This window comes from Mesoplodon densirostris, chromosome 14 (genome assembly GCF_025265405.1).
Source record: "Mesoplodon densirostris isolate mMesDen1 chromosome 14, mMesDen1 primary haplotype, whole genome shotgun sequence".
NCBI classification, from domain to species: Eukaryota; Metazoa; Chordata; class Mammalia; order Artiodactyla; family Ziphiidae; genus Mesoplodon; species Mesoplodon densirostris.
Window position 1 is genome coordinate 80,558,881 of NC_082674.1, and position 12,214 is coordinate 80,571,094.

Sequence of the window (12,214 nt, forward strand, 5' to 3'; positions counted from 1 at the left end):
ATTTAATGGTCAGTCTCTGTGTGAGCTGTCAGGGGAAGGCCTCTGTATGCAGAGCCTAGCCCAGGTCCTGCCCATCACCGGCCTCCAAAGGGTTTGTTGACTGAGGGAATGAATGAACAGATGAATGCTCTCCCTCCATATCTATCAGGTGACTCCAGAAGGTTTAGAACTGGGTTCAAAAACCGTTCTCTCTCTCTCTCTCTCTTTTTTTTTTTTGGCCACGCCGCTCAGCTTGTAGGATCTTAGTTCCCGGACCTGAGATTGAACCCACGCCCCCTATAGTGGAAGCATGGAGTCCTAAGCACTGGACCGCCAGGGAATTCCCAAAATTCTCTGAGGATAAAGATTTAGTTATTTGGTGCAGAGGTGAAGCTCGTACACCTTTGGGTCACCTGGGCTAACTCCTGGCTCTAGCTACAAACCCTGGGCAAGAGACATAACCGTTCTGAGCCTTGGTGTCTTTGTCATATTGCTAACAGGACTGACCACACGGCGTGGTAAGGACTAAAGAAGATGGCATATGTGCTGCACACAGTAAAGCCTGATACAAGTCAGTGACATTAGTACGGTGGGTGTTGCAGAGGGTCTCTAAAGAGGGGCTCCAGAGAGGGTGAGAAGCAGGAGATGTGGAGCCAGGACATAGTGCCTGCTCATGCCCCACCCCGTGGGGGTCCTGAGACCGTAGGCCCGAGGTGAGGTTGGCTGTCACCTCTCAAAATCCTCCAGCAGCCAAGGAGGTGCCCTTCACCAGGCCAGGAAACGCAGGGAGGGGCAGGGAGGTGACACAGGGACCACCAACTCCTGTGCATTCCCCTTCCCCCTCCCAGCCCTGGCCACAGCTCCAAACCCATCTGAGAAAAGCCTGAGGAACAATGCACTTTGCCTGTTCTCATCCGGAGTCCAGTGAATCCTGCTTTATCAGCCTGAACAAATGAACAAGGTCTGTGGCACAGAAAGGTTCCCTGGGGCAGGGGCATGGGTCTCAGGAACCATCCTAGCACCTCTGCCTCCCCTGCACCCAGGGAGGGAGTGCCTGCCTGGTGGAGGCTCTGGACACTGAGCACAGCTCTGTGACACAGGGCCGAGTGTGTTGTTACCCAGAGGCCATGCTGGGAGTTACCCAGCTCTTTGAGCCCTGGGCCCTGAGCAGCTGGGCTTCCCTGCCAGTGGGGAGCAGGGATCTTGGAAGGGATCTGCACATGGGGATCCAGGGTCATTGCGAGACCACAGAGCAACAGATGAGGTCAAGGCCGACCTAGGGGCTCCCGTGCCAAGTTCTGAGCCAGTTTTGCCCCAGATTTGTCACTCTGTCCCACTGCTTGTGTCCAAGTCCAGGTCTAACAAGAAAACCATCTACTGAGGCGGGGGGGGGGGGCTCCCCTGGTGGCGTAGTGGTTAAGAATCTGCCTGCCAATGCAGGGGACACGGGTTTGAGCCCTGGTCCGGGAAGATCCCACTTGCCGCGGAGCAACTAAGCCCACGCGCCACAGCTACTGAAGCCCGCGCGCCTGGAGCCCATGCTCCGCAGCGGGAGAAGCCACCGCAATGAGAGGCCTGTGCACCGCAGCGAAGAGTGGCCCCCGCTCGCCGCAACTAGAGAAAGCCCTACGTCACGCTGCAACGAAGACCCAACGAAGACCCAACGCAGCCAAAAATAAATAAATAAATAAAATAAATTAGGAAGCAACTGTGGAGTTAAAAAAAAAAATCATCTATTGAGCTCTGGCTGTTTACCTGGCACCGTGGTCACTATTTACAGGTAGTTTCAGCCCATTGAAACTTTCCCCCAAATAAAGATTGTTACCCCATCTGCACATGAGGAAACAGAGAGGTGACATATTGGGCCCCAGGTCACTCAGCTAAGACCCGGTTGGAGCCAGAAGCTCGTGTGTTTATCACCCAAGGAAGGCGGGCTCTCCAAGCTCCGACCCCCAGCGGTGGGGATCCTGGCGCCCACGGCCCAGGATACAGCAGCTGGGCCGCCGAAAGCCCAGCTCAGAGGCACCCTGGCCTATGAGGATCTGATTCTAGGAGGTCAAGGTAAGGCAGAAAGAGCTGGTCTGAATCCCAAACAGCGGGGTGACTTTGGACAGGCAGCTTCACCTCTCTGAGCCTCAGTTTTCTTATCTGGAGAGTGGGAATAATGCCTGGGTACCCTGGATGACTGTTGGAACCAGGTCATCCCCTTGCTGTTTCTTGTGATCTACTAAGGCCAGGCAGAGGGCTGGGTGTTGTGAATATAATTCATCTTTAAACAGCGCCATGAGGTAGAAATGATGATTTCCACTTTACAGAGAAGCATTTGATGCCCAGGGAGTGTAAGAACTTCCTGTATCTCTCAGCTGATGAAAGATGAGCTGGGTTTTGAACTCACACCTTAGCTGGGCTCTTTCCAATCAGCCAGAAGCAACGGCTTAGGGGTATGGATGAGCATCTATAGCCTATGGTGGGGAGGTGGGCAGCCCACTCTTCTGAGCAGGGGATGGAGAGTTCTGGACTCCATGGGACCCCAGCCTTGGTGCATTACCTGTCTGAGCATCCACAGCGAGGCCCAGAGCCCAGCCATCCCAACACCTGCCGGAGACCACACAGCAGTCATCTGCTCAGCCTGGGCAGAGGACAGGAGCCACAGGAGGCAGCAAGGCCGCTCGGCGCCAGCTCCTGACAGGCAGCCACACTTCCTGTAAAGGAAAAGCACCTGCCTCACGCTCGCCCCACAAGAATTGTTACGCTTCAGAGAAGCAGGTGCAGTATGGGGATGTTTCACCAGGTCCCACGTGCCCCTAAAAGATTCCATCCCACCTACCCCAAGCTGGACCCTCTCCTGGCTCCAGCAAGCGGGAAAAAGCAGGAAGGGCACCGGCCTGGGATTCTGAGGACCTACCTCTACTCCGGGCCATCCACGTGATCTTAGGTCCACAACCTTAGGGGACCTCAGTTTCCTCACCAATAAAATGGGCATCAGAATACCTGCTACCTCAGAATGGAACCGCCATGGGCAGATGTAAGGAGGCGCTACAGAGAAGCAAAGCCAGGAACCAACCAGCCAGTGCAGGGGAGGCCTGGAAGCCCTCCACCCTCTTGCCTCTGTGCCAACTCCTACCCACCCTTCAGACCCAGCCCAAGACGCCCACTGGGACTCCTGGACCCACAGAGCTCCAACATCACTGCATCCCCGGCACACAGCCCAGCACTTGATCCCATTTGAAATTTTTCTCTAATCGGCTCGTGTCAGTGAGCGTTGGCTCCCTGGGGTGAAGCCACTCTACACAGAGTTGTTCAAGGTCCTTGTCAAGTTCTATTTAAACAAAATCCCAACCTGCTACACAGCAACGAGGCTGGACCCTGAGAACCTGGGACTGAGTAGTTAAGAGCCGTGGCCCAGGGCCAGACAGGACAAATCCTGGTCCCTCACTCCCCCTCTGTAAGCATCCCCATCTGTGAAATGGGAAGGCAGCACGACAACAGGGCCAGGTAAGGCACTTCACCCCGTGCAGTGAGGCTCAACAAGCTGCTGTCCTGGTGACTGTGGATGCGAGGGGGCAGGAGAGAGGCCTCTGTCACCCCTCTCCCATCTGGATGCAAGCAGGTCCGTCCCCCATTCCCTGAGGAGGGGGGTACAGGGTGCAGTGGGGCCATGGGCCCCTGGCATCCTATGGGGTCTGAGATTGAGGGAGGTGCTGGGCTGGGGGTGCCATCCTCATGCCCCCTCCTGGGCCATCCTGAGTTCACTTGTTGAGGATTCCCTGGGACACTCCAGGCGCAGCAGAGGAGGAGGCCACTGGCTTGACACTTCAGCAGGTCCTGAGGGCTTCTCCTTGCTGCCCCAGGCCTCTGCCCGGCTAGGCTGCCATTCCTCCATCAATGCTGAGGGGCTTTCTGCTTCTCGGGGAGAGAGGAAATCTGCACAAATCTGCACACACACCCAATGCCCCGAGGGTGAGCACAGCCTGTGAACCAGAAGGTTCTGCGGGGGAGGCCGAGGCCCACAGCTCTGGCCCCTCCCCTCACCCGCCCAGCAAGGCCAGGCTTTCCCTTGGACCCTCTCCCACCCGGCCCGGAGCAGCCCTGCACATGGGCCAGGCCCAGCTATGCACACATGGCCTTCACGTGAGGCGGCGGGGAGGGCCCCGAGCAGCTGGGCTGGTGGCATGTGCTGCGGCCGGACCATCTGCCCCGTATACACACCCCCTGGCCCCGCTGCCGGGGGTCTCCCTCTCCCCCACCTGCACTTCTCATGGCCAAGCGGCCCCCCACCCCATTCCCTTCCTGGTTGAGAGCGTGATGGGTTGGACAACACAGAAGACTGTCTGGCTTCCCCCTGCTGGGGGTGGACAGCTCCGGGGTGGTCACCAGGCTGAAAAGCGGGGCCGTCAGGAGCCCGGGCCCTGGAGCGACTCGCTGACTCCGATTCGAATCCAGGCTCTGCAATGCCAGCGGCACACAGCCACGCAGGCTGTGACTGCACCACGCCCCGGAGGGCGCCGGCACCCTGAAGCCTAGTGAATGGCAGGCCGGGGAGGCATGCAGGGCAAAACCCAGGAGGCCTCATGCGGTGGCCAAAGGCTGCGAGACCTCCACCAACTTACAGAAGTTCCCTGAACCTCGGCCTCACCGTCCGTGAAACAGGGGTGGGAATGAGGGCGGGGGGATGGGGGTGGGAACAATACCTACTTCACTAAATGAACTAATACGCATAACACGCTTAGCACACGACCCAGTACAAAGGAAGCATCTGATAAATGGCAGTTTCTATGATTATTATTAAAATGACTACAGAATTCTTATTTCTACATCTGTCAAGGCCTTTGCCCAGCACTGAGGCCGTTGCAGACGTTCGAGAAACGTCCATTCCTCCTACGGCCCCCATTCCTTTCTTCATTCGCTCTCTGCAGAGAAGCGCTGTATGAGGTAAGCATTGTCACCATTTTCCAACTTTAGCAACTGAGGCTCAGAGAGGGAAAGTGACTTGTCCGTGGTCACAGAGAACGCATACGGCAGAGGTATAACTCAAACTGCGGCCTCCGGACTCCCCGCCCAGGGCTCTTTTCACCCTACCAGGAAGCTGCTCAGAGAAATGAAGCCCCAGACCAGAGCCACAATCCCAGAACTGACCTCGGTGCTGCAACAGCCGTGATCTCATTTCAGGAGAAACCATCCTTTTTCCTCACCCTCCTCTCCCAGGGACCATTTCAGACAGTCAAGCCTAAGCCTAGATCCAGAGTCACAGCCTGCCTGGATAGGGGCGCACACACACAGACGCACACGAGTGTGTGTGTGTATTCACGTGCGCACTGTCTACAGGTGGGATACTGAGGTCCAGAGGAGGAAGAAGCGCCTCTGAGACACAGGACTTTCCCCATCGGATGGGGGCTGTGATGTGGATGTTGAGTGTGCCCTAGCGATATTTCCTTCCCTCGCAGACAATAGACCGGTGCCCACCAGCAGCCTTTTTGGGGAAAGGACAGATGGACTGGGCAAGGGGGGCAACAAACCAGAGCAGGCGCTTCTGATCACACATTTGTGTGTGCTCTTGGCCACGAGTACTGATCGTGTGTACAGGTACAGCTGTGTGTACCTGTGTGTGTGTGTGTGTGCGCGCTTTCTCCCTGAATTTGTCCCTCTTATATAGAACTTCCGCACAAGAAGCACAGAAGTGAAAGGAAACCACGATTATCAATCTCATCTCAGAGAGTCAGCCATGTGTACACCCACCTTCCGACTTAACAACACTGCGAGTGCAGGGCCCACAGCGCTGATACAGCTGACATTGTGAGAAGCATTTGGCCAGGCGGGCATTCCAGAAACTTCTGTCACCTTCCCTAACCCACTAGGTGATCTTGGAAGCGTTTCCTTCCTTCTTTCTCCAGGCCCCAGTTTTCCATTCCATTAAATGGAAAGCTAATTCAACCGACAGGGATGTTAAGATCAAATAAGATGGAATTTGTTCCTGAAAGAAGTTAAAGCCACTGGACAAATGAGATGTAGTTGAACACACAGAGACCGTGAATACTTTCTCGGAACTGAAAGAGGCAGCTGGAGGAGTAAAAAGGACACTGAACTGTCAGTTAAAGGACCGAGGTGCCAGCCCTGACCTTCCTCTCACCAGCTGTGATGCTCTGGGCACGTGGCCTCCCCAATCTGAGAGGGGTTGCCCTAGCTGCAAGGTGAGCAGGTGGACAGTCATCTCTCTGCCATCTCATCCTTCCAGCCTGGGCGGTAGGTAGCAGGATGCCCTCCAGGCTGCCACCGTCTGACACAGAGCCATTGCCTGAGGGTGAAACTGAATTCTCCACTGGGCCCACTGCCCAAGGTCCCAACTGTCTATGACAGTTATCTGACTCCTCCATTCCACTCCACCTCACTGACCAATCATCTTACTCGAGCCCAAATGTGACACTTTGGCTCAAAAGTCATAGAAACTCTTTTCCCCAGGAGTTTAATTCCCTTCCCATGGATGGACCCAGGCACCTTCCCTGCCCCACCCACAGGAGGAAGAGGAGAGAGTGTGATCCAAAAAGAGGATCATGTTTTCTGAAATCCTTTGTTGTTGGCTAAAGCCCAGAGAGGGTGAGTAACTTTCCTGAAGTCACACAGGAAGTCAGCTGCAGAGCAAGCAAAAATCCTGACCATTCAAACCAGTCACATCCACCCCCCCAACCCTTCCCCATGCCCTGTGTGGGGTGGGGGCAGGGGGCACTTACCACACTCCTCTTAGATCTCCGCTCTGTGAAAATGAGCAGCCTAGAATCCCGGGGCAGTCTCAATCTTGTCTACGTGGAATTGTAAGACTGCCACTCCCCACTATGGGTAATTCTTGGACAAATATTCTTTCCCATCGGCCCCAGAAGACAGTGTCTGGTGAGGACAGCCCCCACCTGTCCCAAACTAAGAAGCCCCTAACCCACCCCAGAACTAGGTTCTGAAGATTCCCCGAACCAATCAGTCCCCTCAGCAGACCTGCCTGCTTCAACATGCGGCGGGTGGCGGTGGGCAGCAGTGGAGGGGATCTCCTGGGAAGGCCCTCTCCAGCCAATTCCTGAGGCCGCCCCTGCAGAGGGGACTCAGGCTTGTACCCTGGGTCCTGAAGGACACCAGGAGCGAGGGGTGCAGAGCGCAGAAGCAACCTGAGTTCAGGGGCATCCCTGCTGGGAGGTGGAGGCTGAGGAGGGGCTGACAGGTTCCCGCGGAATGCGGGACCCTTATGTTCTGGCAAAACCAGGACCACCCCTCCGCAGCATTCCGGGCCTCCAAGACCACGCCAAACTGCCGGAAGGGTAAGGGTCTTCCCCCTTTCCCCGCCGGAGACAGATTCCCACATTGCCCCTCTCCACTCCCCACCGCGCCCAAGGGACCCCGGGAGACAAATAATTCGCTGCCATAAACGTGAACTATGAGGGGTGAAGTCAGACGCGCAGACAGGGTCACCCCAGGGGGGATGGGGGTGGCTGTAACCAGGGCGTGCCCGAGCCAGAGGTCTCGAACCCTCACCCCCACTTTGCAGACTAAGAGCCGTACCAACGCTGTGGCAAAGGTCACTGCCCCAGGAGGACCCAAAGCTGTCTGGGCCCTGGGGCCGACCGGGCGGGGACAACTTGCCGCATACCCACGCCCTCATCCTCCCTAAAGTCCCCCAGCCACTCACCCACCCACTCCCGCAGTCATACCCGGGCGCAGTGAGGGTGTGTGGCTGGGAGCCGGTACCTGCTTCCTGAGCGCCTCGAAGGCTGCGCTGATGGTGTGCACCCTCGTCCGCTCCCTGGCGTTCGCCAGGAGCCTCCGGGTCTGCTGCAGGGCTTTGATCTCGGAGGAGGCGGCTGTAGCTTCGCCCGGCCGTTTCCTAGGCGACGCGGAGGAATCCGGGTGGTTATTGTAAATTACGTGTGAAATTGACGAGTAAGAACTTTCCCCAGGGCGCGTGGGGGGGGCCGGGCGCACTGAGGGCTCCGGGGGAGCAGGGGCCGCCGACGGCGTGGGGCGTGCTGGCGGTGCGCACAGCAAGATGCGGGGACGTAGGCCGGGCTCCCGGAAAGGCTGTGCCTCGGGACCCCCAGGTACCTGGCCCTGGGGCGCTGGAGGCGGCGGCGGTGGCGGCGGCGTGGGGAGTCCCGGCCCCACTGCGCCCAGGGCGAAGCCGCGTTTCCGCGCGTCCAAGACCTCCGGAGCCCGGGCGCCCCCGCGCTCCCCGGCCGTGTCCGCGCCCCCACCTGAGGGAACGGCCGGCGCCACCCGGGCTGGCACCGGGGCCGGGACCGGCTGCAGCCGCTGGGTCCTGTCCCGCAGCCCGTCGGTGGCGGCGGCGCCGTGCTCGGGCGCTTCCAAGTCCAATCGGAAAGTTTTATAGCCGTTCGCGCGCCGCGCCGGCTCCTTGCCTTTCCTCTTGAGCTTCTTGAGGCCGTTCAGCTCCTTCACGCACACGGTCTTCCACGGCCCGTCCTCGAGAACCGGGATGTGCTTCATGGCGCGGGCAGCGCGCAAGGCAGGGGCGTGGGGCTGCCCGGGAAGCGCGCCCGCCGCGCTCGCTCTACACGCTGCGCGCCGGCTCTGCCCGGGCGGCCGCGGCGCTCAGCGCCTCGGAGTCTCCAGCTCTCCCCCTGCTCGCTCCCTCCCTCCCTCCCTCCCTTTCTCCCCCACGTCCGGGGCAGCTGCGCCGCCGGCTCCGCGAAGCCGCCGGGCTGTCCGTTCCCGGAGCGCTCAGAGTGTCATCTGAAGTCGCTGCCGCCGTGCCAGCATTTCTGGAGAACGCCCGCTGCGCTCCATCTGTGTTTGTTTAGCCTCAGTTTACACAGAAGCCCAATTCGCGAGATCAGTCAGCGCCGCCGCCCGGAGAGGAGGCAGCTCCCGCCGCAGCCTCCCCAGCCCCGGCCGCCCGAGCCGCGAGCGCCTTTAAAGAAACAGGAAGCATTTTTCAAAACAGCTGGGCTGCCGGCCGCCTCCTTTGTCCGCGTCCTCTCCACCTCCCCCCACCCCCATCCCTTCTGCCCAGAACCTGGTCCTCTGACTCTCCCTCCCCGCCCCCTCCTCAAGTCCGGGGCGCTTCTCTTTCCCCAGAGGACAGTCCGCTCCCGAGCACGTGCCTTCTGGGCCCTTCGGCCCTTCCCCACATCACAGCCGGGCCTTGTCTCCCTGGCCTTGCTGACCTCTCGGTGACGCAGCGTCGCCTTCCGCACCCAGCACCTCCGCGTCCAGCCCTCCACCCCAGCTTGCCAATCGAGAAAGAAACAGAATGGCGACTTCTCCTGGGGGGCGGGGGTGGGGGGTAGGTCGACGAGGGAAGGGAAAGGCTCTGGGGTTGCCCGAGACCCCCACTCCCCCTGCACCGCAGCCCCATCCGCTCGGGTCACTTGCTGGAGCAGAGAGACCAGGAGCAGGAGGGCTAAGCGCCAGGCAAACTGAGGCTCTGAAAAGGAACGGGCTTTCCCACGGTCACGCAGCGAGTTAAAGAGGCCGAGCAGCGTGGAAGCTTTGGGTTTAGACGCGGCATCTGGGAGAATCTCAAGTCACCTCACCGCAGGTTGCCCGCTACGTTGCTGTGGGGAATTCAGCCCCAGGCACGTAGCGGGTACCAGTCAAATGGAAGCTTTGGTTATTCTTATCATTAATAACAGAGGCAGGATAGCTTCTAGAGGCAGACTTCCTGGGTTCCAGTGCCAGCTCAGTCACAGACTGAGTGACGTTGGGCGAGTCACGGAACCTCTCTGTGCCTCCCTTGCCTCGTCTGTAGAATGGAAGTAACAATTGTACCTTCTTCCCGAGGTGCTGTGAAGACTAATTGAGCATATATGTGCAAAGCGTTCAGAGCTGCCTGGCACAAAGTGAGAGCTTTGCAGGTGCCCACTGTTATTGGCAGGGGACAGAGGTCGACTGCGCAGACCTTCGGTCCCAGTGCCATCCCACTGGAGATTCTGGGGGAAAATAAAGGGCAAACTCGTGGGCCCTCACCCGAGCGCACCTCCCGGAGGCTGCCCTGAGGACCAGCACACGGTCCTTCACTCTTCGCAGGTCCTTTCTCTGCGGTAGTAAGTTCCTCCTTGGTGGTGGTTGCTTTAAGCAGTTTGAGAGAAGATGGACCCTTGACCCTGGCCTTGGGCTCTGACCTCTGCAGCCACTGGAATCTTTGTCTTTCTGGTTTCAGTCCTTCACTCCCATCCCCAGACCCACCATACCCGGTGGGGTTGTTCTTGTGAAAATGCAGGGTGTATCAGAGTGCCTTCTCTCCTCTAGGGGAGAATGCCCTGGAGGTGGGAGGAGGCAGATGACATGGTGACCTGTGCCATACAGTGTCCTGTGAGGTAGGATGGGGGTCCAGGCAGAAGGTTCAGGGGCAAGAGCATAGATTGGACTTGGCTTTTCAACTCTCAAGCTCCATGACCCTGAGCAAGACAGTTCATCCCACTGAGGTTCTGAATCTGTCCTTGAGGATGATATTTCTGTCCAGCCAAACTCTCAAGATAGTTGGGGAAATAAAAAGAGATCACAGATGTAAAAGGGCTTTGACATAAGACTTCAAACATCCCTTCACACGTCGACATTCACACAGGGACACACGCAGAGGCATGCAGTTTTCTGACTATGGTAAATGCAAAACCTCATTTTTTCCACCGGGATGGGTCCCGGCATCATAAAATGTGTGCTTCCTGAGGCACCCCCTTCCCTGGGCACCCAGCATCTTCCCATACCTTATCTCTCTCCTGAAGACCAAGGGTAAGCCCCAGAGAGGAGTCCCCATTCTCCTTCTGTTTCCCCCACCAGCCCGGGACCCTCTGAAGAGAACACTCTTCTCACTCTTTGATGCCTGGCTCCAGTCTCCCCTCCTCCTGTAAGCCTTGGCTGGTCAGCCTCCTGTCACTCTTGCTGGCCTCTGCATGTGGTCACTCACAAGAATTGCTGCAACTTGTCCTCCACTGAGGTCCTGCCTGAACCCCTGGGTTTGTGAGCTCCCGAAAAGCCACTGTTTCCTTCCTCCCTGTCTTCCAGCAAACTTTTGCTGAAGGCTTCATGCCCTTGACATTCTCCAGATCCCAAGCAGAAGCTGAGACCCCAGCCTACCCACTCCTCATGCACCCAGCCAGTCGGTGGCAGAGTTGGGGGGAAAGCCAAGACCCCCTCTCCAGAGCTGCTGAGGTCCTCTCTGAGCCTCAGTTTCCCCCTCTGTAAAATGGAGATCGTAATATTGTCTCACTGGGCTGGCAGGAGGATTAAGTGAGGCTGCAAGTACAGCTCTGAGCCTGGTACGTAAGTGGAATGACGGTGGCCTTACGCCTCCTGGGTTAGCACAGCAGCCCAGGCGCCATGCGTCCCAGCTTTTCCCCCCAGGCTCGGGGTGCACTTGCAGGCTGGGGTGTCCATGGCTAGTTAGGGCGCGCAGAAGTCTCTTGGCAGGACTGAAAATTGTCCCTCAAGAGGCCAGGCTGTGCTCCAGGAAAATCACGTGTCTTGGTTGAATCGCGAAGGCTCCACTCATGCTGATCCTGAGCCTGTCACCAACTCTTCCAAAACAGAGGAGAAGGTCACTGAGATCCCAAGGGGTGGGAGGAAGAGAAGGGAGTGGATAGGAGTGGCCATCTGCACTGGGTGGAGGGAGAAGGAGACTCAGACCCAGCCAGTCTCCCAGGACACGCTCCTTCCCCCTCGCCATGCTGCCTCTCCAGCTGGTCAAATCGCGCGGCCCAGGGGTTGGCATCAGGCTAGCCTAGTGCTTTGCCACTCACCAGCTGTGTGGCCTTGGGCAGCCCCTTCACCTCTCTGAGCCGCAGTTTGTTATCTGGGAGTTATCTCCTTAGTCATAAGATGGAATGCCATGTACCGGAACAGGAGGGCCCAAGTGATGTGAAGGGTCCCTGTTATTGTGATTCTCAGCCCACCAGGTGGCAGACCTTCGAAGTCCAGGCTAACTGCCCAAGGTCCCCCAGCCTAAGGGCAAGCCGGCCACCCAGGGCTCCCTTCCCTCAGCCTCCTGGAGAAGTGGAGGGAGACCAGCCTGCCAGCACCCCCTGGTGGTATGACACTGTCTGGACTACACACAACATAGCCGTCTCCCCACAAGGATTTAGAGCCAGGAGTGGTAGCCCTGCAATGACAACAATTTGGATTTTGTGAATTCATAGAATTTCCAGGATAAAAAGGTTCTCCAGGCTCCAGGTGGTCTCACCCCCTGTTTGGAATGGGACAACACGGACATCCAAAGAAAACCTATGCCCTACATTAAAAACGT

General features: G+C 57.9%; 1 protein-coding gene across 3 annotated transcripts in view; it reads right to left on the bottom strand.

Moving 5' to 3' along the window:
- The window catches only part of ATOH8 (atonal bHLH transcription factor 8), a 32,888-nt gene extending 24,294 nt beyond the window's left edge, over positions 1-8,594 (bottom strand). For 2 of the 3 annotated variants that reach the window (XM_060117512.1, XM_060117511.1), the window contains exon 1: positions 7,705-8,594. In XM_060117512.1, the coding sequence (XP_059973495.1) occupies positions 7,705-8,460 (756 nt within the window). In that variant the 5' untranslated portion in view covers positions 8,461-8,594. Of the gene's footprint in view, positions 1-7,667 lie in introns of all 3 variants that reach the window. The other variant, XM_060117513.1, reaches the window with a different exon arrangement.
- Between the last annotated feature and the right edge of the window lie 3,620 nt (positions 8,595-12,214).